The 26,121-nt window shown below is 37.2% G+C and overlaps 3 protein-coding genes across 7 annotated transcripts in view; 1 reads left to right on the top strand and 2 right to left on the bottom strand.

Annotated features, from left to right (window-relative positions):
- Positions 1-23,009, bottom strand: part of LOC132908708 (uncharacterized) — a 48,096-nt gene extending 25,087 nt beyond the window's left edge. For all 4 annotated transcript variants that reach the window (XM_060962954.1, XM_060962956.1, XM_060962955.1 and 1 more), the window contains exon 1: positions 22,270-23,009. The gene's annotated coding sequence lies outside the window, so the exon portion shown is untranslated. The remainder of the gene's footprint in view (positions 1-22,269) is intronic.
- LOC132908710 (fasciclin-2) overlaps positions 1-26,121 on the bottom strand; it is a 237,751-nt gene that overhangs the window by 37,706 nt on the left and 173,924 nt on the right. The window lies entirely within an intron of this gene.
- On the top strand, positions 23,151-25,954 carry LOC132908722 (galactosylgalactosylxylosylprotein 3-beta-glucuronosyltransferase I). Of its 2 annotated transcripts, XM_060962990.1 has the most exons (5): positions 23,151-23,275; positions 23,977-24,237; positions 24,651-25,171; positions 25,238-25,534; positions 25,601-25,954. In XM_060962990.1, the coding sequence occupies exons 2-5, from the start codon at positions 24,114-24,116 to the stop codon at positions 25,697-25,699; spliced, it is 1,041 nt and encodes a 346-aa protein (XP_060818973.1). In that variant the 5' UTR covers positions 23,151-23,275; positions 23,977-24,113; the 3' UTR covers positions 25,700-25,954. The 2 variants fall into 2 exon arrangements, with proteins under 2 accessions (XP_060818973.1, XP_060818972.1); XM_060962989.1 differs by lacking the exon at positions 23,151-23,275 and having other exon boundaries at positions 23,698-24,237.

The following is a 26,121-nucleotide window of genomic DNA, read 5'->3' as shown; positions in this document are numbered from 1 at the left end:
ATGCGAATAGAATGATAAATCAATTCCAGTTGCGTAGCAGTTATCAAAAAAGCAATATCTATTCCTGTCGTATGACATATTACATTTCGTTATCAAATTATCTCTGAAATGCCTCATGATCATTTCTCAGAAATTGAGACCACGAAGGAGAGATTACACTTTGCAAAAATTTCCCAGCTAGACTTTAGCTTTAAAGTTTTTAGCCTCCGGGTTGAATTGAAAAATGTGTAAGTTATTAAGTACAACAAAACCAATATTCCAATGAAATAAAAATTCTTTTAAATTACGAAAGTTCGAAATGCACGTATACACGGCCATACTTGCACGAAAGATAAACATGATATCTATAGAGATTTTTCTGAAGAAACTCTGTCATTCTGCTACATTTTTCACAAAGATTCGTATCGAGATACTGCGGTTTTGTAAATTCCTGAATGGCTGGTCCCGAGCAATTTTAATCGGGAATGCCTTTTGGTCGTTTCGAACGACCAGCAATGGTATTTCTAGACACGAGGCCGACGCACTGTGGCCCAGTTTAGTCAGAGGTACTCGTCGTTTCTGGCCTAGATCGGGCGTCACGTCGTGTGTATTTACGCGCGATACCATTCGAGGCCGTGAAAATGTTTCCTACACGCCACACGCGAACCAACGTCAAGCGTTCGCCAGTCAATGTACGGAATTCTATTGGGATTCTGTCGTTTGGTTTTTTACTTTATGAAAAACATTGTAATTAATTTGCGTGTAAATTTCGTATTAGTAAATTTCTATAATTGGAAATACTGGTTGCTATAAAAGGACATGTATATGTACATGTACACACGCACGCTCACGAAAGTAATCCAACACCTGTATAGGCACCTCTCATGGATATATTATGAGTGTTAGACGAAACATTTTGAGATTTTAATTAACGCTGTTATGAGATTTTATCGTTTGACTCGCTTGATTGTTGATTTACTGGTCTGTTGATTAGTAAAGTTCGAAGTAATCTGAGAATGTGAATTTATGGTAGAATTTTATGTATGTTGAAATTACAATGTAATTGTTTTAAATGTCGCAACTTCTAAAGAATTATTTTCTCGTATTATTCCGAAGGATTCCATAATTCATATATTTTTAGAATGAATTTTATTTTTAGAATAAATTTTTCTTTATGGAAGTTGAAATGGAATTGAATTCGAACTCGGATTGCATAAAGATTTATGGCATTGCGAGTATGTATAAAATGTAGGATTTAGGGATAATAAAATAGCGTGAGCTTGGATGCAGTTTTAGACGAGCTTGCTCGCAATTTTCCAATCGTGTATCAAGCATAAAGTAAGGTCGAACACGAGCATTAGTTACCCTCTGCCATTGATCCGTTTCCATCGTCAAAATCAGCCGTGTCAAATAACTTATCGACAGTTTCTCATTAACATTTCGATATATTCTATATCTCTGATCAACCTGATAATATGACCAACTAACTATAACAGTAGGAATCCTAAACAATATCGTACAATATCAATACCAGTAGATTAAAATTACCATGAATTTAAAATCACATTGAAAGTAGCAAATTTTAGATGATTAAACTTCAAAAATTTATTTGCCACAAAATAACAAAACTAAATATTGAATATAATGAAAAAACATCAAACATATATAAATATTGCATACGTGATACACGTACAATAAATATTCAAGAAGGTATAATCGATAAATATTGGAAAAGCGGAATACAGAAAAAACTGTGATTCGTTGCAGAACGCATTTGCAAAAAACGTAACTAAGCAACAATAGCGAACTTAATCCCAGCAAGTCTGTCGATAGCGCAACTGTGGAAGCATGTCCACCATCGATATACGCGGAGCACAATGGCGCAAATGCAGAGCCGAGCTTGAAACGTCGACGATAACGGATTTCTAGGATCTTTTTTATCGACTTGGACGTTCTCCCTGTGGCGTGAGGCCGGGTTAAATTAAGTATGAACAAGCTATAAATAAATCTTACACGATATTTTTCGAAGCATCCGCGGTAGCGCGTGTTATGGATGCAGCTGAGCTGTTTTATGCACGTGCGACGCGTTGTTGAGCCTTGAAGAAGATACGAACGTCGTGTAATGCCGCAGGTTGTTGCCCTTGTGTAGTTCAGACACGGATTTCCTTGAAATTTTAACGAATTTTTCTCCAAAGGAAATATACACGGCCAAATTCGTGCAAGATATTGTGCCAGACTCGAAGATTTATGGCGATGTAAAGCTACGTGTCTTTGCGCGTTATAGCATCTTGCGAACTTACGGAATATTAAAGACGAAAGAAACGACGTAGTTTTAATATTCTAGGCGGTTTATGCAATATGCAATATCTGTTTTGTAAAGAGGGTTGAAAATATCGCTTTACGGTTCAGTGAAAATTGTATTTCTGCAAGCATTTCGAAGAATACAGCTGGACTGTTGTACTATGCAGAGAGCTACGGAATTATAGAATTCCGAATCCTGTAAGCTATACGTACATATATGTAACCTATACGTCAATTTTAACGAAATTTGTATAGAACATAGCTCTTTCTTGGCCACGTAGTTAACATCTATTTTTCTATTAGCAACTGTTCGTATTTAAGTGAAAATAGTTGAAGGCCGAAATTATGTTCTTAGCGTGTTTTGGAAACCAAAGGGTGTAAGACAAACTTTTTCTTTAAATTGCATGTTTTTCCATACAACATTGAAAAAAGTATCATCTTTTGAAATAATGATATTTTTTTTAGATTTAAAAAGATTTTGTTGGTAATATTTCGTACCAAGCGTTTTTATTAAATATTCTATATAAAACGTATTTGTCAATGAATTTCTACATGTTATAAGGAACAAATCAAGAAACCCATAGCTACGAAACTAGGAACAAGTTGTCCTAGCAAATCAATTTCGAACAGGCTGCAAGCTTATCCGCGTCGCAGTGAACAGTAGCAACGTACTCTTTGGGGGATGAAAGCTGAACAACGGTCGACGAACGATAAAACGGAAGCGTGGCGAACAGAGAAAGGGGAAGACGCCGAACGGGGAAGATTGAAATTCCGTATCGATTAGCATTTCGTTCGAGGTTGAATTTTCGTGGCTCCGGTCGTCTTCGGGTCGTCAGCCCCGCGCTCGACCTTCGTTTCTATTCGAGAACTCTGCGAGTTCTTGAAATATTTGCCATTCCTTGTCGCGCTGCCATCGTCTCATGACTTCCTGGCTACCCTTCGTCTTGCTTGTATTTGCGAATTCAACGAAATATTTCGACTGATTCCGGAAACTTTTTCTTCAAATCCACACAGGCTTTATTATCCTTGCTGTGAATTATAATGGCTTAATTCGTGATTAGTATTGAATTAATTACTGAATTTATTGGACTACTTGACTTGATTCGTATGTACGTGGTATAAGATACAGGTGCAGGCTGGGAATTTAGTAAATGATTTTTGGTTAACGTTGGTGACGATTATTTTCATATTTGTCTGACGAATATCACAGATGAATCCTGTCCTTTTTAGTAAATACGTTCACCATTTTGAAATTGGAAAGGCTGAAATTTTGTATCATTTTAGCTCTTGTCATTTTTATTTTCCTTCGTAGAATTAAAAATATTTAGCTGTTATTTCAGAAGGGTCTACATAATATAACTTTACATGCGAGGTAAAAAGTGTGCGTAACCAAATATTTTAACACTTCTGGAAAAATAAAAAGCAAATACCAGCCATGACATTTGAAACAAAGAGAGCGAATCTTACATGGAAGAGAAAAATTCCAGTTTTTTCAAATTAAAATTAACCCAGTGGATTATTCAACGAGAAAGAAAAGAAAAACATTTCTACAGTTATAAAAAATAAATTCATTTCTCTTCAAAAATTACTTCAGTCTCTCACCTGTAGTTTCTATCTTTGCCCAATATCTTGCGACTGTTCAAACAGTTTCGCCTTCAAAACACCTCAATATACCCGAGAAATGCAAACAACGGTTATTGATTAAATTTAATGTTTCCATCCGCAACTACAGCCCCAATCAAACCAGGCTGAAAATGCGATAACGTGTTTCCTATAATTTTCGCAACTTCACGTAGACGATTGTATCAGCCCGTCACTCTCAACTATCTTCTATCTCTTTCTTTACGATAGTTAATAATGCAGAGAATATTTATGACCTAGCTCTGTGTACAGTTTACAATCGCATCGGCAGCTTTCAGACCCTTTACCCCATTTGCAATTCAAGTTACGTAGTTCTATTTAAATATCGGTTTCCCAATGGAATACCGTTGCTTCGATAATTCATGATTCCTTTATGATCTGATTAATCGTCTCTCTTTTTTCATTTGCTTCGACTCGAGTTAGGACGTTCCATCCATTCTGTGCTACAGAAGCGAAACAATATTAATTTCGCAAATTTTTTGTTACCTCGAGCAAAGACAAACAGAATATTTGATGGAGTTTCGTGTTTTAATCGCGGCGAGACTTCGTACATCCAGTTTGTGCTTTTGATATTTCGAATCGTGCAGTAGCTTTCAACCATGCACGTGGAATACGAATATTTTTATTAAAAATTCTTTTTAATACGAAATTTTATTTTTGGCGGTTTTATTATTTATGTCGTTTCCGTTATTCCGTTTGTTCTTGTGTGGGAGTTGACGTTGGATATTCTATTGTATTATATGCAGAAGGTCGAAGATTAATTGCTATTTCGAAATACAAGATTGGCGTGTATATACGGAATTTTTTAAATATTCATTGTATACTTTTATTTATCGTAAATTGTTTATCGCTTTATTCAAATTTCAAGTAGTTTATTTTTTTACTTTGACTGTTATTTATATCACACCGCCACTGAATTAAATACGTTATTGATCTCAGAAATATTTCGATATAACAATTACGTAATTGTAGAAATATATCTTATCTACGATTATAGCAATTTCATAATGTTTTAATCATACTACGTTAAAAGTATTTATCAACATCCCTGTGTGACCAAAACATTTTACAAGTAATTAAAATTTTAAATATTTTAACAATTGTTTTACTTTGAACATCGTCAAGTACTTTCTCACTGTGCTTACGTACTTTTCATTTATCAATTTCTAAAATATTAATTTTTCCAGTTGTATTATTGCTCTTTCGAACCTATAATGTATATAAAATTTCCCAGTAAGAAATAATTATCCAAATGATCGTTTCCATCAAAACAATCAATTCTATAAAATCCTAGCCAGTACGTAAATTAATTAATTAACGCGTCATTTCCCTTCTCCTTTCCCCAAGAGAAATTAAACAGAAACTCGATAAATTTTTTCGCAGTCCACCCACATTTTGTTATCCCTCGATAGATCGCCCCAATCCCACGAAGCCGATCCAAAAACAGTCCCTTTAACGATCAGGGCGAAGGATCTTATTTAAAAAACGAACTCGGAATACAATATCGGAAAAAGCTACCATCTCACGCGTGGCTCGAAGCAAAAATAAAACCTTCCGATATCGGTGGGACGTGTAACACGACACGTCGAGATGGTGTAAAATTAACCACTTTCGACAACGCAGAAACGCAAGGGTACGGCTGTTCGCAGAAACAATATCAATTGCGTGTTACCAATCGAAAAAAGGAAAAAAGAGGGTCGTAAAATATAGTCTCGTGATACGCAAGAAAAAACCGGACCCTGTTTTAAGGCTTACTATGATATTGCGTGTAACCAGTCCAAAAAAATCATGAAAAATGATACGTATCGCGACACGCGAAAAAAGACGGAGCCATTTTCGAGAAAATTGACGTGCCATTAGATCGTTTGATAAGTTCGTAGCGTATCAAATAATCAAATATTCCGATAAATACTGTGTCGGCTGAACATGGAAAAAATTAAGAAGAACTATTCAAAATTCGTTGAGAAAGCAGATTTCTTTCCTTCGGTGAGATAATGTTGAAGCTCGTATATCGCAAGGAGTTTTGAATTTTCATGGAAAATTGGATAATTTGTTTCGTTCACCAAATATATCTAATATACCAAGAAAGACATAAACAAGAAACTAAATATTCTAGAATCCTATAAAAGCTATTGGAGAGAATTTGTTACCGAAAAGGAGGAAAAATTGTTCAAAAATATTCTCGTGAAATTATATATAGAAAAAATATGTAATTTTAGTTAAATCTTTTACTATGAATTTTCCCAGCAACCTAATATAATGACGGTCGATAGGGAACGTCTTTGATCCCTCCGCGGGTCGTTTACCCGAACTTTCAACCTCTGACCTTTGCCGGAAGAAGAATGATCTTCCATTTAATCGGACGAGCAGCCGGGTTTTTGCATTTTTTGACTAAATGCGCGTCTTTGGGATGGTAACATGCGGAAACTTCCTTTTGAAACGATGAAAGTAAGTAACACGAAAGTTTGGTGGTGGTCGAGGATCATTCAACTGAGATCTCACCCTCCATTTCTGAAATTTCATTTTCTCCTTCTTTTCTCTCTCCATTTTTCTTCCTACTCTGCGTCGCCTTCGTTTCTAATTTTCGCTTTTCATTCGAATAACCGGCAGTTTCTTTTTGAATAAGCGAATTACCAGTCGCTTTTCATTTCAGAAAATTGTCGAGAAATTTACTTCTCGCTGAAGGTATAACGGCAGGGCGAACGTCTAAATTGGCTTCGTTAGGAACACCGACACGTGTTCGCGTTTTAATAACGACGCTGACCCGCGTTCGTGGCCGGAGGTAACTTCGTTCGAATAATTAATTCTAAGGTGGAAACGATGCGAAGATTTCGTGCCGCGACACAAACCTTTCCTTTTGATAAGTCTCATCGTGTTCTTTTTATCTTTCTTTTTCCCTTTTTTTATTTCCTTGCCTACTTATTAAGGTGACGTTGCACTGAAAATTACTGGTATTCGCTGCGTGTCTCCGCTGCTTGCAGAGAACAATGTTTCGTGAAATTGTTCGTGTTAAAGCGTCGACGTTGCAATTGTTCGCTCGCGAGAATCTTTTCAAGTTGCGAACGTTCGTAACCACTTCTTATTTTCTTCTGTTGCTCTGTAATTCATCGATTCGGTTGGTAATCATTTGAAAACTACAAGGAAAGCTACATCTTCAATCTTTTACGGGTAATTTTAAAATTCGATTAAATTCGATTAAAATTATATTACGAAAACTGTAATTTTATTCAATTTTTGAAGGACATATGGATTTTTCTAGATTTACAGTTTAGTCAGAATCTTAAAAAATATTCCTTGTCGTGATATATTAAATAATATTAAACGACTGTAATATAGTAAGAAGAATATAGTAAGTCAATTTTTGTTAACTTTCATGCCTAAACAAAAATATTTTAATAGTAACATGAATACTAATATTATTAATATGTTTTAATAAAATCAAACAAAATATATTTAATCTCGAAATTAAATGAAAACATGGCTTCGATATGAAATTTGTTTTTAATATATTGAATTTTAGAAATTGTTCCTTCGTAAAAGGAAAGAAATATTTTTCATTAGTGATCTCATTAAAATGTTGAACGATGTTGGTTTAAAATTTATAATTTAAAGTATTCAAATATTAGTATGGCTAATCTTTGATGTATCTTTGGCTTCGGCAAAACTTCATCAAATGTATCCTGGTTTTATGAAGCGTGTTGATATTACGAGAGCATTAATGTGTATCTTTCTATCAACGACGTGAAGACTCTACGTTGAACGATTCAATCTACATTCAAGAAATTGTGTGCGAAAGCTTAACGTCGCGGAAAGAACGGAAGCACGGCCCGCTTTGAAAATTCGTGATTGCGATTTGGACGTCGAATAATCGAGGAAAATGCGATTTAAATGAAATTTAAATTATACCTTCAGAGATAAGAAATCTCTTATATAATCGTACAATTACTTTTATAGAATCTTCACAGACCAGACAGAAATTAAACGCCAAATATAATCGTAATCTGATTGAAACATAGGTACGATCGAAGCAAGCTTTTTTTAAAAATAAAAAAAACACCGAATAATTCGAGGATAAACAACATTCTAAAAAATGAAATTTTTTTATAGCATTGGCCACGTACAGATAATTTTTTGAAATCAATTCTTTATTCATAACATTCTCCTCCAATGGTCTATTAATAATAAAAAACAAGCAAATTCCACTTATTTTTACAACTTTTTAAAATTATAATAGAAATAATTTAAATTACGAAATCTAAGGCTAAAGAATTTTCTAAATAACAAAACTGTGTTATAACATTTCACAACTGGATATTAACTGTATTCTATATTAATTAAAAAAATTTGATTCCGCTTATCGTGATACTCGTTCTGCGACGTTCTGTCAGCAATAAAAATTACAATATTAATTTCTGATTTCGTACTTAAATTACATTCTCTAGAAATAAAATAAGTATACGTGTATATTAAAGCGTTGGTACATGTATTTTAAATTACGTAAAACATCGAAATCGAAGCCAAGTTTTTTCAGAGTTTATTCAAAGAGAGAAAAAGCCTGTTTTCGCCCACACGGTTCATCAAACTAGCGCGAATTATCTTTTAAAGCGTCTCATCGCTGTTCGCCTGGCTCTCGGTTCAGCTTCAGCTCTTGGCAGGAGAAGCGCGCGTATTTGGTCAGACGTCTAGACACTTCTATCTGACGAAGGGGCGTCTGCAGCCAGCGCATCTCCCCGAAGACCAGCAAAAGGAAAGTATTTCTTATCTCTAGCCGGTGCCTACGTCTCGAAACGTTGAATCACGCAAACTCTCTGATTTGTCGACTACGTTACTCGAAACCGATAAACTCTGGTAAAAGGGAACTAAAATTGTACGTTGAACAGGAAATTCAAGTTGCTCGATTTATTCAAGGAATATTGGACTTTCGGGGAATTATGGAAAATTCGATATATTCCGGGAATATAGGGCAAGGAGGTTTGACATTTTGGTGGAGATGATGATTGTAAATTATCGATGGAATCGAGTTAGACTTTTTGACGTTTATATTTGATTTGTGAATAATATCGCGAAGGAGAGATTGCGAGTTTCAAGATGGAAATATCGATTCTTGATAATTTGAGGAAAGTTTGCCTCGTTTTATTTGATAAATTTATTTCATATAACATTGTACGAACGTTTTATTATTGAAATAAGAATATTATTTGTGCAAAAATTATTTCTATGTATTTATATACTACGTATTCTCGCATTTATACATTTTTATGTATAGCTGAAATAAATCTTCGTTAATTCTTTTCTGTTGATGCCCAGGTATTAACCGGCATTGTAATATTGAAGAGACCAATGCTCCCAGGAAATACAACCGGAAGAGTTAGAGGTGTAAATATTCAATGAAACAAAAATATAGTGACATTGTAAGAAAAGAAGTTCTAAAGGACATTACCGATATAATAGGAGAATAAAGAATTAAATTAATAGAGGACCAAGAAAAGTTCAAATATACTTCAACTCTGATCTCTTTTACTATGGTTAAGGGACAGAAAGATTTATACTTAGTCACAATATGGTTCACTGTATCTTTCGAAATCATAATAAACGAAAAACTAAACATACAAATACTTATATCCCATTGAGTGATTATCATAAACGATGACTTTTAACCATTTTCTACTAAAACAATAAATAACAAAATAATACGTATTAAAGGGGTAGTTAGATAGAAAATAACTCGCCAATAAAATATCCCACAAGTTTGAATAAACTAAGACGAAAACCACACTGCAAATCTCTTCAACTTAATTCAAAACGAATTAAAAGAATCCAAATCAAAGTTGATATGCGCGATTAATCGAATTCTAACTATCGCGTTGACAAGAACGACCCACTTCCACTACTCTGCAGTCCATTCTGTGCTCGATCAGCGTTTTCCGGATGTCACACTCAGAATTGCATCAGCCCTCGCGCCACTCGATCCGAGAATGTCGCATTTTTTCACCCCATTCCCCACACTCTCATCCAACAATCTCTCTCAATGTACAGTCTTCTAATTCTCTCGCTATTCTACCGTCTGCAATATCGATTGCTTTTATATTAAAATTCTTCGCTTCTTCTGCTACTTGAGTCGTTTGTCGTTCAAACTGAATTATGCCCCTCAAAAGAAAAATGAAAAGTATGTTTGTACTTGATAAATTTTCCAATTCGACTTTCTCGAAAACGAACCGTCCTACGAACAAATGTTCCATATCTTATTCTTATTTTTTCATAAAAAATCATCACGTGTCACCTTATATGTTATACGTCATTTGGCCGAACGCTGTGTAAAAAATTGTGTGCGTCACGTGCTCGCGTATTTTCTAACCACAGAGCCAATGAACCTGCGTGGTTCAACAAACCACGTGAACGCGGCTGGAGAAGTTTCAAGCGTAAGGCGATAAGGCGTGGTTTATTGCGACGCGCGTGCACTCACCACCTACGTGTTTCCCCTCTCGCACACCACGCCGGAAGTGTATCGGGGCTATTGATAGTGATAACGACACACAACATGTAGACGGCCATACATAGATGTAGGCTGACAGGGCCTCCTCTTTTCCGCCCAAGCGATCTACGGGACGATAACGCGGGATTGCGAGCTTCAACGTCGCGTTCCTTTTATCGACGGTCAGATTATCTCGTAATTAATTATAGCAACGAATGACGGGTTGGATGAAGCGCGGTCTTTAACCAGGGAATCGCTGTTTAACCCATTAGAGGACTACGTTGTCGTTAACGTAATATTTCATTTGGAGTTTGAAGCTTCTCCTTTTTAAAACAATTTATAATATGGGATTAGATTTTTTCAGTATCGTAGCTGTGAAAGGAGATTCTGAGAACTTTATTTTTAAAAACTAATTAAACTAATATTAGGTATAAAAGAAATGTTACGAGTCTCAAGATATTTCGATATTTTGCATAACGCGAGCAAGGGTGATATTAAAATGAAATTTTGTTAATTACAATGTAAAATTGTAAAATTATAAAAGAGGAGTCTATAATCAATCTGTAGCTTGTTAATTAGGGAATATATAATTTACATCGTTAAATTATTGCGTAATTTCTCATATATTATATTATTATATTATATTATATTTCCAACGTAACTTCTACTATATGATAATAATAATGAAATTACAAAGAAGAAATATTAAAAATTGCAATACGATCTTGATAGACGGTATTTGATCATCCGGAACGTTATTTTCGACTAACAAAGTTACGAGCTTTCTAGAAATGGCTGCGCCTCGTTTACAAAGAGTTAGTTCAAGTTGAGACATAAAATCGTCAGTGAAGGCGTCAGAGTTCGAAGAGACGGTGTGAAAGAAGCAGCGAGGTCAGGGTTTTGCGAGAGAGTCTTACAAGAGCTTTAGCGAGTATTTCAGCGAGCTTAATTATTATGAGTTGTAGAATAGTGGAGTATATTTAATATATATATAAAGAGACTCTTTTATAATATTTGAAACTTATACTCACTAAGACGTAACCCCCTATAATGCGAGATTTACCTTAAATAATTCTTTCAATTAGGAGTACAGAAGGTTGAATGAGTTGGTAGATATTGATCGAAGAAAATAAAAGAATAAAAGAGTAAGGACTTGGTAGTTAAGAGAAATAAGATGCTGAATCTAATTTAATTTAACTTTGAAAGGGAATAATCACGACCTTCCTGGTAGGAAGGAACTCTTGTAAGATTTAATATCCATCCTTATATGTATATGACTTCGAGGAACACAAGAGGTTTCTCTCTGTATTCGTCCCAAACTCTTCCACGTACCTATTAATTTTTTATTTGACGAAAATCAATAAAATCTTGAATCAAGACTCTTTCATATGAATTTGTTACATGAATTATGAATTATTTGTTGTATTATTAAAGTCGTAAAATATTGACAGCGTATTCATTAAATATAGGAAAATATACTACCATTCAGAAACATTCGAATATTTTTAACAATTCGTTTGTATTAATTATAAAATCACAGGATATGATGTTCGAATATTTGTAAGTAGCAACATATAGAAAATACCAAATGAGAAATATTAGAATTTACGATAAGGGTTCTCTTATAAAAATAGGAATGTCATTAAGCGCCACAAATGACCCTGTTTCCGTTGCGTACTTGACGAATATTTTCGGTCTTCGAGGGCTAAATAAGCACCGCGCGAAACATCAATCATCGGCGAACTCTAGTTGACCTAATCTCTTGTACACACTTTACCATAAAATATCGGCAGAAATTTCTGAGCGACATTAACGATATTAAAGCTGCTGATAGTAATTACAAATATTGCGAGTATTATTAGCAACTAGTTTCAAAGATTATAAATGACGGTAGTATCAGATTGACATGTGAAAATAAGCTTAATAAATATTTTACCGAAGCACTTGATAATTAATTTATAATAATACATATTCAATAATGATCTCAATAGTAATAAAATTTTCATAACAGTTATCTGAATTGTTCTACTTCCTTTACAAGCCCTGGTCGCTCTAATCTCTTCTCATATTCTGTGCTCCCCTATGGAAGAGCAAATTTAGATCCAGATATTAAATTGATAACAGGAGATACTCTAATCCCAAGCATGAAACTCGGTATCGAATATACGCATAATAACAGCCACTCGTTTCTACCATCATTTTGAAAGCTTAAGTAGGATTTTTCATTCCAATTTACAACGACCATCAAATGAAAGCTCTATAGAATTCCAAATTCAAATTGCGATATATTAGCAGACGTAGATGTTAATTCTTTAATCGCTGAATCAAAAATTGATAAAAACAAATAATGATTTCAGCTTTAATTCTTGCAAACATGAATATCACGTAATTTATTAACGCAAATAAAATAGTATACAAAGAGGAATTTCTAAATAAACAAAATAGTATGTGTTTCGCTTTAATCACGATTTCATCGAGGATTTAAGACTATTTAGACACCCTATCTGCATGCCTTATCTCCACCGATATGTCTCGTCCAAATTTTGAACGACCATTCTTTGGACGAATACGATCATTTACCCTGCAACCTTCGAACAGTTTACTTCAGCACGTTTATTTCCAACTTTCCAGCGGTTTACTCGAACATATCAACGTATAAACAGTTTCAAGTTCAATCATTAAAGTTAATAGCTTAGTTAACATCGTCTTTCCTTGAGTCATCTCTATTTCCTCGAATTATCTCTATCGCCGCAACGAGCTAGGGAACTTTACCGTGAGACGTGACACCGATATGATAAATCGTAACGAAGAATTACCATCTTCGTTGGTCAAGTCGCTCGTCACGATCGCCTTAACAAACTCTGTTACTCGTTCTTCGAACCGGATGTTACTGAACCATGCACGAACTCGTAGACGTTTCCTGTGAAACACTTAGCGCGACAAACATTCAAACTGTGAACGATTCCACACAGACTACAGTAATCACCCATTCCAATGAGAAGCGGGACATTCACATAGCATAACGATACGAAGTATCACCAAGTTGCGACGGCCAACGCAGTAACTTGAAGGACACACCTTGAAGGACATCCAATCTTCAACAAGAACGCAACATTCTTCTGCAAGATTCCACCATTGGTTCTCGCGAACAATCTCGCAACGATAAGGTAGGTTGGATTAATTGTATCGCCAATTCCATCATCTTCTTTGTTCTATACCACGATACCGAACAATCCAGCAAACCAATCACAGTCTATAGCAATATAGGGATTTAGTATCACTACTCTAAGACGCAAACGCGTGCACATTATCAGTGAAATTATCGCGTTATCGGAATTTCTCGATGATTGTGAAACTTCGGGTCAACGCTACGTAGTCCTCGTCCAAATCCACCTCAACGATTCCCAACGAGGTGTGGAAACGTTTCAACGACATCCGATTGGACATGGAAGAACTCGAGAAACGAAAAGAAACGCGTCGCTACGAAATTCAGAAGAATTATTATAACGCAGTTGCGCGAGCGAGCAAAATCGTAGGGAACAAAGAATCGGCAAGTCATCAAGTTATCACCCACGTTTATCGTATCAGCTCCGATGGTGATAAAGTTACTCGTAATGCGTCTATCAACATTCGATAGCGCGATCGAAATATAGACGTTTTTCTTCGACTTTATTCCATCGATGATCGAGCGGAATGAGGATGTAACATCCATTCAGAAATTGCAATATTTACGGTCAACATGAAAAACATACAATCATAACGTCGTGTGTATACAACTGAGCGCCACCGATGCAAATTTTACCGACGAATCATTTCAGGACATCGTAACGCATTACACGGAATCCCGAGATCGCGTAAAAATACTCCGAAAACATTAGGTGACCTCGTCGACGTTATAAATCAACAGCTTCGCGCCTTACAATGTTTGGGTGAAGATGTTTCGTCGTGGAACAGTTTGCTAATGTCCATAATCCTTTAGAAGGTAAACTCCGACACCGTATGGCACTAGGAGCTTACTTCGAAGGGTAAGAAAAGGGTAACAGCGTAACCACACGGAACTTCTCGATTTTCTCGAGAAACGATCGTACTGCGCTGCAACCGCGTCACGAACTGTCGTAACTTCCGAAAGTGGAGCGGAGAAACAACGGTGCAATAAACGTATAACGCCACGAGGACAGGTGTTCGCAATTGTGCAAACGAAGCACGGGGTTGCGACATTTTCAAGGCACAAACAGTAGCCGATTGTCAAAAGATAAAGAAAAAAAAGACAGAATTTCACTGTTACTTCATTTACACATCTTCTTTATACATCTAAAAGCTTTATCGTTTTATGTGTTTACTCGTTTACGTACTTATACATTTATTTCTTTTTTCGTTTATACTTATCCGTTCGTGAAGTTCCGACTACCTAGCAGCAGTAACTTTTCATTAACATTTCCCTACAATAGCCGCCATGGCTTTAGAATTTTCGTTTCCTGCTTTATACTCCCGTTATGCTTGTCCGACTCAGAGTGTTTCATTCAGCGTTTATTGTTTCCTGTGGCCACTAGGTAACATTCCAGTACACGTCACTCACGTGTCTCGGTACGCATCGTACCTGATGGTGTTCTTAACTTGGAGGCGATCACTTACATAGTTAATATAGTTGACTGATATAGTCAAATGGAGTATTGATTACGTTTTTTAGTTTCCCAATAAATGTCTAATAAATGTATAAGAAGTACGTAGATGTTCTAATACTTAGAGCCAACACAACGAATACATTAATAATCCAAAATGGTCTCGCTATAATGGACCAGTCCATTCCATCAGCTCTATTATCTCGAAAGCCAGCAATAGCACGTGGCCAAGAACCTGATTTCGACTGACGTGAATCGCGCACGTGTCGCAGGATCGTTTCACGAGAAATCGATTCAGTCTAAGCAAGCATCCGTGGCACTCGTCGCCTAATCAACGGGATGCTGCGAGCCAAGAATCGATCACGCACCAACATTGGATGTCTGACCTGGCATTGGTTATTTCCTGGTCGGTTGCCACCCGCCTTGGATTGTTCATCGAGATTCGTCGGCGACAACCTCGCCCTTCGATCGAAACCGAACCCAACTCTCTTACACATCGCATAGATGTTTCTTTCGTCTGTATTATCGTGTGTGTACGCGCCAGTTCACTGACCACTGTGTCGATCGAAGTGGAAAATGACCGTAGTCGCTCGGTCTGCTCGCTAAGGTTTCAATTTGGATAAAAGGCGATCCGTCGAGTCGACACGCGCGGATTTATACCGCGTCGTGAATGGGAATCCGGCGTAACGAATCGAGGAGAACGACACGCGATCACCAGTTAAAGTTGTTGTGTCTACAACTTAACGGCGGTATCAGATCAACGATATTAAGGTTTGCACGCAATGATGTTGTCTGCTGTTTATGGACTTCAAAGGCTGTTGTCCATCTATCAGCACAAAGATACACAGATATTCATTGAATAGAACAGCATCAGAGCAACAGTACATCGATACTATTTGCAGCACATTTGAAAATTAGTATTAAGAGAAATTCAGGGCGAGTTTCGTACATGAAATTTCATAAAATTATTTTGTACCAAAACTTCATTTCATAAGAATACATCAAAGTAGAAATTTTAGTAATTGCATATTTTTAATAAAATTATACATCTCATAATTATTATCCATCTTTGAAAATAATATTTTATTTACCATTTTGTAAATTTCAGTCATTTTTTATTTTGATTACATTTCCTGTTATTATATTATTCACTGTGACAAATAATCGTCTGGAAAGATCGAGCGAGCGACAATTTCTACGCGAGACACTGCGAACGCAGTAGAATGGGATAGTACCATGTCGGACAGTCGATCGGCGGCTGTTTCGTTTTACTCGTCCGTGTTTGAATCGACTTTTGGCGGATTCAGAGATTGAAGGATTGTCAAAGTCGCTAATGGAAGATTTGTTACAGGATTACATAGTAAGTTGTTCTCTGGCAGATTTATTTATACTATGAAAATTCATGCAGTAAATTCTAGGCTTTGAAACGATATGCTTCTAACCGATGTTTTCGTTAGATTTGTATGATTCTCCATCGCGTACGAAAAACGTTATCTAAGTAGAGCAATCGTGAGACGTAAAATAGAATTATGCAAAGTAACCAGGAATTTGTGGTTCGTACTGGTGTGAATTCGTGTGTAAGTAATGGTTAAGATATATATAATGATTATTTAGCGATTATTTTATTACTTTCTGTAGAGTATTTTTTCACGTTGAACGAACGAGTAGATTTGTAACTTTGTTTTGTAGCGTAATCGTGATATTACGTTCTTTTCTTGCACGACAGGCTAAGTGAATTGTTAAAAGTATGCATATAATAGTTTATTGAGATCACGAACTCCGCTGAATTTCAAGTTCTAGAACTTCGATGTTTCGAAAAGAAACAATTGTGAGTTCGGACGAAATACTTGTCCCTCTTACAATCTTTCTTAGATAATTGCTTCTTGAACAATATTTAATCTGCTACGATAAATACTGGAATCGAAAGTAGTTTAGATTAACTGTGTGTTAGAATGTGAAGATCTTTAATTTATAAATAAATAATTTATAAATAGGAAATTGAAAAATAGCGAGGAATAAATTAACTCTGCAATAGTAAACTTATATATAACCCTTTAACATTATACCGAGGAAGTGCATGACCCAACTATGAAAATAAATAAAAGCAGAGTTTAAATGACGGAAAAATATAATTTTATTAATATAACAGACGTTTTAAATAAATTGACGCTTGCTAACAGATAAATCTGGCATTTGCATGCCAGAAGATTACTAGAAAACTTTCAGAAATAGTTAAAACAAAATTAAGTAACAAGTACAGTATCTCACTGTAGAAATACTTCATATTTTATAATTTGAATAAGAATAGTTATAACTTTAGACGCAACAGTTTGAAACTTTTGGATGATTTGATAAGAAGATTAAAATATGAATATTGTAATTCCCAAAATTCATAAAATAAAAAAATGAAGGACGATTCCGGACAATTTTTCAACTAAGGAGAGACAGTCATAACGACACACCGCGTATGTACAAAGAAAGTTGTAAAATATCAGTTCCAAATGAATTTGTTGTGATAACGATAATTGGTCGACAACGATAAGTAACTAAAAAACTGAGTAAAAGGCGAACGAGTCAAAGGTACATCTAATTTAAAAATATTTTTCATATAAAAATATTTTACACCACACGAGCAATTTTTAGAAATATAGTTCATGTAGAAACATAGTTGGCTACTAGGTATGGTTAATAATAAAATGTCTGAAGCACAATATGTATGATAAATTCATATAATGATATTTGCGTTTTAAAAATCATTAAATCTACATCGAGCATCACACTAAAAAGAAAAAAAAAGAAATTCGCTATAAAACACATATACTCCATATTAGGGAGATTTATAATAAAAAAATCAAAATCTTATTACCGGTCGTCAAGAATAATTAGAATATTCCTATGACTTTGTTATACAACTTTAAGCATAGAAAACGAGATATAAAAATTGCTAACAATTGTTTAATCCGTAAATTATTTTAGAAGATACTGTAACGAAGCCACTATAGGGATTTCGTTTTAAGAATTTTTTATAAATCTGTGATTGAGAAAATAATTAGTCGTTAGAATATATTTTAACATATTTTAAAGAAACGACACTATATGCACCAATATAACATATATTTATAAGGAAGATGCGGTAGAACGAGACCGTCACCGATCAGACATCAATGCGCCACGGCTTCAACTTGAAAAAACAAAAGCGGTCGGAGGATATTTCTTGACTTATATAACTCTTTGAACGGCCACATATTATCAATAAAATAACGTAGCCTAAGCTATATTATCGTATGGCATTGGGAAGAGACCTTGAAACGCTACGTAAGACATGAAATTCAATTCCATACGTAATCCCGACGAAGAAGTCGGAAAATGACCTGGCCTCGATCCAATCTACTCGTTCCAAAAACCATTTTATCCTCAAAAACGGTTCGATCTTCGTAGCAAAAGATCAATCGAAAAACGTTCCGTGCCGATGACTGCCTAATTAATTTCACAGCGCCAACGAGCACGACGCTTCCGTCGCTGCTAATTCAATGAAGCGAGTTTTTCGTTCCAGACCGTCGATTTCGCGCCTGTCAAGCTCCACGCCGTGCAAAAATGTGTGTATACGATACGCGTATACAGGGTGACATCGAAATAAGTAAGCTTTGATATATAATGGCTCACGAAAGTAGTTGAATACTTACTCGTGAATTAAACGATTAATCGGCGATATTAACTTTATAACGTTAAATCTGTATATTGTAGAAAAAATATCAAGATCATATTATATAAGATGTTTTTAAAACCCGCTTCCCAAGCTATAGTACACGCAATTTTTAAAAATATACCGCGAAGAAAAAATAATTTTAAATTTGTTTAGTTAGTTTAAAAATCTGTTTAGTTTTCAGCGAGATCTTGAGCTTCTTATCTTTCTATACATATTTCAAACTACTATTTCTTCTCTCGAAACACGTAAACTTGAACGCTTGGCCAGTTTTATGATCTCACTACATCTTTTCCACCGACAGTATCTGCTTGAGACGATGCTACTGCGCTCAGTGCTCGGAATAAACCAATATCTCCATTCTTAAGAAAAATAGAATACCATAGTAAATATTGTTTATTTATTTTCATGTCACCGTATATAATAGAGGCAAGCTCTCGCGGCTCCCACGAGGACGCTCGATCGGTCCGTTCAAAAGTTGCTCCACATTCGGTGACCTTTTGCAGGGACGTCGATAGAAAATGTCAGAGTGGTCGTTTACGAACTTGGTATCGCGGAATCTTTCTATCGCAAAAATGCAATTTCGACGATCGACGATCGCTTAATCCACGAACAGAAGGAATTACCGGGGAGAGGTAACTCGCGGCCATTGAATTCGCGAGCTGGCGACGATTTTCATCCCCTCGGCGCAGCGTCGCGCAACCAACCACAGGAAAAGCTATTCATCTCGGTGGAAACGAGACGCTAATAAAGCATCATCGGGAAAAGAAATAAAGAACCTGGTCGGACAAATGGAAGAAGGGGAAGATATCAAGGCTCGATAATGGATTCCTCTGGTCGTGCAACCGTTCCCCGATATTTCCGTGATATTCATTTCGCCATATTGTTACGAGTGGTCGTGTGCTTGGTTCGTTCGCCGCTGTGACGCTCGTTCGTTTCATTCCGGCCTCTCGTAAGAACTTCCCATTTCTTAATGAGGAAACAGCCGACGCGCGGATGGGTCAAAAGAAAATACAAGAGTTACATTGAAACGGTAACTTAACCGTGGTAGAAGAAGAAGCGTGGAGAAAAGTCGGGATCCGTGAATTGTGTTCCAGACAAACGAGAAAGGGGAAATGTCTTGTACACGCACGCTCCACTCGTTCTTCTTTCACTAGATTCCAAAAAAAACCGGGCTAATGGGAAATTTTACTTCCTCGAGAGCCTATGAAATGTTCTCAATTTAATGCGAATATTGTACGATATCTCGTCTTCTGAATAAGCCGCGAGATGAGCATCGGGGATGAAAATTGATGAAAAGTTTCAAGTACTGATAAGATAAAATATAGAGTTGATAAAAATATAACGTCGATCTTGTGGATGGAAACGTAGGTCTCTTTTATTCGATCAATTATATCATTCTCTTTATGATAAAAGCTCCTTATGAGAATTGCCACGTGTATTCGCAAGTCATTTGTATTAAACTCAAACTTCTATTTTAATTCTTCGAATTGGAAATTAGTAACATTTCATTATTCCACACGACCTTTTAGCAATGAACGATTAAAACTCGCTTATACATATATAACTGTACAATAATACTCAGTATTAAAGAAGTCATAAGGGATTAAAAGAACGGTCGTTGGAATATATTCGACAGTTGCTTTAAATTAGCAGCTTTCGTGCAATGTCCACCTATCAAGTCATATACTTTAGGCTACATCTCGATTCGATTCAACTTGTGATCCAGTTATAAATTCAACGCTAGCTAACCCCTTAAATCATTCTCAACACGTTAAGCACCACCTGGGCTTTTCGTGAGTCTTGCAACTAAAGATTTCGATCAAATAAACCTTATTTCGTATGCACTAGCGAGACATTTGCATTGCAAATGTAGTTTATAACTTAACAATCATCCTTCATCGAATTGGAAACAAAAGCCTAAGATATCTCGTGTCAGGAACACTAACAAAGAAGTATATAGGGATTAGTACGTAAAATGTCCAAGAATCTCATCCAACCTGTAGCCTATTCTCAATTATCGCATCACCTGATAACGAGACAACGATCACGGTATATACCGTCACGCAGTATCATCGATGATTTAATCTTATCTCGACTCGGTTAAAGCCGTCGCGCAAGAATATGTCAAATAACTTACTATGAACGAGCGGAAGAACCCGGAAATATCGTGGACGGAACGTTGTCTTATGACCGAGCTGACCGCATGCCGGAATCACGAGATCGATTACTCTTGCGAAACATGGTCGGAATGGTATCGACAGTTCCCGTAACCTTGCGAAATTATTGAACGAGTGTCGTCATAAGTTGAAGGCACGTTACGTGGAGAACGACCTCAGGCACGATCATTCCCTCTTGGCCTGGCATATTTTCTCGTCGCGTAAATCAGAGGGGCACGTTGCATTGGGAATTAAATCAACGTGCTTCGCTTCGTTGATGGAGATGAAGCAAAACGAGATGGATGGTAGGAGAAGGATAGAACGAGCGACTGGACGATGAGAGAGAAAGAAAGAAAAAGCTGGAATAGATGGAGTAAAGCAAGAGGAACAGGAGGAAGAGTAACCATGGTGGGGGATCAATTTAGAAGCCGTGACTCACTCGACACGGTGACGTCGTTAGCGCACCCCTTCCGTTCTCACCCTCTGCACTACCCCTAAAAAAAAAAAGAAAAAAGGAATAATCCGGTCACAACTCTCTCTCTCTAAGCGAGAACTAATCGAGGCCAGTGCACACTACCAGGGGAGAACGAAACGAGAGGGGGGTGTTCTCGACTCTCTCGGCTGGTCGACGAGTCTCGAGTATTATTTCTGGTATTCGTGTATACCGCTGTTATCCGACGAGACGAGGGCCGCGGAGGTGGCACGCGGAAAGTGAAGCGGAAAGGGCACCACAGAGTCATCGTTGTACACGATAACGCCACCGGTCCCTCGTTACGTCGAAAAAATCTCGACGAAGAGAACCGGTGTGTGAAGTCGAGTTTTACCTACGCCCATGTACTTCACGCGTCAGTGATTCCTGTTTACAGAACCGACTGAGGGGGTGGGCGGGAAATGAAGAACGCGAAAACGCGAGCGAAGAGAAACAAGGAAAATTGCAAGGGAAAATGGGAGAGGGTGTAAACGAGGAAGAGGATGCAAAAGGGGAAGTATCCAACGCATCCTCTCGCACCCCCGCGCCCACCAGAGCCAGCGTCCCCTCGCCCCAATTACCGTGCCCATCGCTCGCACCACCTCGTCCACGCTCGTAATTTGCATCCGACCTCTATTTCCTTCTTAGCCGTCAAACTAAATGCCTCTTCCGAAATCGTCGAGGGAAACTAAGGATCCGGACACTCGGTAGTCTTGCACGCCTACGGTAACGTGGGGGATGATGACGAAATTGTTAGAACTAGAATTTACTTAACGTTCCAGAGTACCAACGTACAGTTAACGTTGCACAGAGAAAAAGAGAGAGATAGAGAAAGAGAGTAGCAGACGAAATAATGATCGAAGGAAGAAATTACATATATGCTGAACTGGAATGTATATCCTGGAAGAGAGATTGTTGATACTCACGAGGCACACGATCAACGAAGATCAGGCTCTCGGTTAGGAGACGTCGACTCCTGGATCGTCGACCGACGAGCATCCTATACTCCGATTTCTCTGTTCCACGAATCCTGGCGTCGAGGACCTGGATGATCCTCCCGTTGTCACTCCCGGCAACACCCACTTTCTCCTCTGGCCTCGTAACCTCGAGGGCCACTTTTCCTTCTCTCCCTTGCCACCGTCACCGAACGAGGCGCAGCACTATTCTGACAGCACCACCACTACTACCACCACCACCACGATATGAGTCTCGACTACCAACGGGTACCACCACGATAGAAAGCCACCACCACCGCCACGACCACCACTACCACTGCCACTCGCCACCACGAGTAGCACAGGCACAGCAGCTCGTCGTACCGCCTTGATACTGGCGATCAGTTCGCAAACCAGTCACACGGCATTTACCCTCTTTTCCTGTTCAGAGTTATTCGCGATTGATTCTCGTGAGTATTCATCGAACCACCCTTTTTAAACGCGGCGCGATCGTGCCGTTGTCAAATGTCGTTAGTCACTATTCGCGTTGACACGATGCGTGACCATCGACGAGAAACCCTCTGAACACGAGTCACGCGCGGCACCCTACGAGCATAGGATGATTCCGTAACTCGCTGCGGAAACTCCACCGTGTGAGCTGGCCTATCTACGCGCCTGTTTGCTCTCCCAAGCCTCTACCCCTTCACGTCCCCACTGCGCCGCCTTCTGGCCAGTCATGACAGAAATGTATGCGCGTTCCTGCCACACGCGTGTCCGTGACACGTCCCAGCATGCGCTCCTCTACGCGCGCCTCGTATGGCACGCGCCCGAATTCAGCCGAATTCGTTCGACTGCAGCCGGTGTCGCTGCTATCCCCATGACTTCTAGGGAGTTTATGTTTGAAAAGAACTGTCCAAGGAAGCGGTGGTACTCCGTCGTTGGCGCTGTAGATATTTTTCGATTTGAAAATTCAAGAAGGAAAAATTAGCGGTTGAAGGTAATTAATTGTATGGAGGAAAGAACGATAATGAAAAATTTGTTACCGAAATGTTCTCGTTTCATTAATTATTTTATTATGGAGTACATTATGTAATTAGTTAATATTATAAATTACATTCATAATTTTATTATCTACTGGTTATCATGGTTCTCTTACACAATGATTTATCAACTAACAGTATTAGTGAATTGACATATTGTAACTTATAGGTTAGCATTAGTAATTTGTAACTCGTGACTTGTAAAATTTCACTATTTATATTACGTTTGTGCAATTGTGCAAACAGACCCTGTTTCCTCATGTTTCCTTCTATTATTGACATTTATAGAACCTATAATATACGTATATAAATATGTATGATATTTGTTCTAAATTTGGTGTCAAGAATCCTATGCAAAGTCGGTTTGCATACGCCCTAGGGATTTTTATTCAGCATATGATGCTAACCTGTGAGTAACGTGTAAATACGTTTGTTTCATTTTTTATTCTCAAAATTCGTCTTTGCTGGAAGTTTGCGATGGTCATAAAAGTTTCAACATCGTGTGCCCGTGTCGCATCTATTAAAATCATAAGTGAATTTTGTATGAATAAATCGGAAATATTGTTGCTCTATGAATCTTGTGGTGGCTTTAATTAAACTCTGTTGATAATGCAGTTGGAATCTGTGACTATCTTTTGATTATTGCTCAATCTTATAGGATGACTACACGATGTGTCCTTCACGACGCGATTCTGCGTTCAAGGTTAGATCCCACTACTGGTTTTTATTCAAAAGATCGTAACCGCCGCGAATAAATACGGTCAGCATACATAATAGTGTCATGGCGCGGCAACAATGACGGAAAGTGTGCTCCTCACCGACGAATTCGGCACTAAATTTAATATGTGGGGCCGCTTCCGTTATAAAGGATTGCTAATACTATTCCTGATTAATGTGATTGCGTTTCAATGTTTTATATGTAAGTATTTCTTTAGTATTGTACGTAGAGTTGTGCATACACCTCCATCTTTTACAACAGATAGACTGTCATGAATGTAAAAACGCATGACACATAAATTTGATATGTTATCACAGTTTCTACGCATGCTGCCCGCGATATTTGAGTAAACTCCATGTAGAACGTAAAGTACCTCATGACTTATGTTTCATTATTATTATATGTCATATAGTTATATTTTATCGATAATATACAAGAATGTATATATTATAGGATGTAATATATTAGTCATTCGTCTTTTCTCTAATTAGTTTTCATCATTAAATAAACAGATCTCGTCTAAATATTAAAAAATGTGATTAATCTTTATTAATTTGCATTCGAATTATAAGTTATTTTCTTCTAATGATGTGTGTCAATATTTTTGTCAAAAGATTATCAAGAGAGCTATAAATGGCGAGAGTTAAGGAATAAGTTGGAATTACTAATGACCGAGCAACACGACCTGTATGGGTTAACATATAGCGTAATTAAGAGACTGGAAGGGCATGGCGTGTTCAGCGTAAGAAAACAGGAACTTGCCGAGAAACCTATAATTTATGCTATTACCCCTACGTTTGCCAGGCCTGTGCAAAAGGCAGAGCTGACCCGGTTGTTGCAAACGTTTCTTCATATACCCAACTTCCACTGGATTGTCGTCGAAGACGCGGGGAAAAAGACCAAACTCGTTGCGCGACTTTTAGAGGATAGTGGTTTACTTTATACCCATTTGGCTGCGGCAACACCGCCGAATTATAAGTTAGGGCGAAATGACCCGAATTGGAAGAAGCCACGTGGCGTCGAACAACGAAATGCAGCGTTACAGTGGCTTCGGGAAAATCGCAGGCCGACCGACAAAGGCATAGTATTTTTTGCTGACGACGACAATACGTATTCGATTAAATTATTTCACGAGGTAAGAACATTAACGATAGCAATCTGTCTAGTCACGAAATCGTTACATAACTTATGTTTGTTCTAGATGGAAAAGATACAGAAGGTTGGTGTGTGGCCTGTTGGTCTAGTCGGTGGTTTGATGGTGGAGAAACCAATATGTGATAACGCTACTAATAAAGTAATCGGTTTTAATGCTGCGTGGAAGCCAGAGCGACCGTTTCCATTAGATATGGCGGGTTTTGCCATCAACTTGCGACTTTTATTGGAAAATAAAAATGCCGCTTTTTCGTATGACGTTCAGGGTGGTTATCAGGAGAGTGAGATATTGTCACAAATTGTCACTAGAGATGAACTAGAATCGTTAGCAGATTGTTGCACAAAGGTATTTATTGATTGTTTTCTTTTATATATTTCAAGGTATAAATCAAATAATTATTTATGTCTACAGGTGTACGTATGGCACACACGAACAGAGCCACCACAGTTAAACGTGGAACAACTATTGATAAAGAAAGGTAAACGTTCAAATGTAGATATTGAAGTGTGATAAGAAAAATAGACTGCAGTTTGCTGTATTTTGATATAGTGATATTAAGTTTTCAAATTTGGAAAGAAAAATTAATTTTATATACGCTTTTTATCATTCGCACATGACTATGTACTTTTTAAATTGAGTGCAATATAAAAAAAACAATGCAGTGCCATATAACGGGTAGCCGCTTATAGCTGCATATTCAGTAAGAATGTAGAATGTACATATGACACTAATGCATTCTATATATCCTACATTCTACATAGAATATGCTTATCGATAGTATGCATGATAATATAATGGCCTGGGTTACATACTATTGTTAAGCATAGTTTTTTTTTTTTTACAAATCGATAATTTTTTTATATTGTTGAAGAAATGGTATACAGACGAATAAAATTTTTCGTGTAAAAAAAATGAAATGACAATGTAGACGT

The sequence above is a fragment of the Bombus pascuorum genome, chromosome 7 (assembly GCF_905332965.1).
Source record: "Bombus pascuorum chromosome 7, iyBomPasc1.1, whole genome shotgun sequence".
Taxonomy (NCBI): domain Eukaryota; kingdom Metazoa; phylum Arthropoda; class Insecta; order Hymenoptera; family Apidae; genus Bombus; species Bombus pascuorum.
Note: the sequence above shows the minus strand (reverse complement) of the source record. Positions and strands in the feature narration are given on the sequence as shown.

Bases quoted from the DNA above. Each gene is read 5' to 3' on its own strand.
- LOC132908722 (XM_060962990.1), top strand. From the start codon at position 24,114: ATGACGGAAAGTGTGCTCCTCACCGACGAATTCGGCACTAAATTTAAT. The intron at 24,238-24,650 runs GTAAGTATTTCT...TTTTGTCAAAAG, and splicing joins TGCGTTTCAATGTTTTATAT to ATTATCAAGAGAGCTATAAA. The intron at 25,535-25,600 runs GTATTTATTGAT...TTATGTCTACAG, and splicing joins TAGCAGATTGTTGCACAAAG to GTGTACGTATGGCACACACG.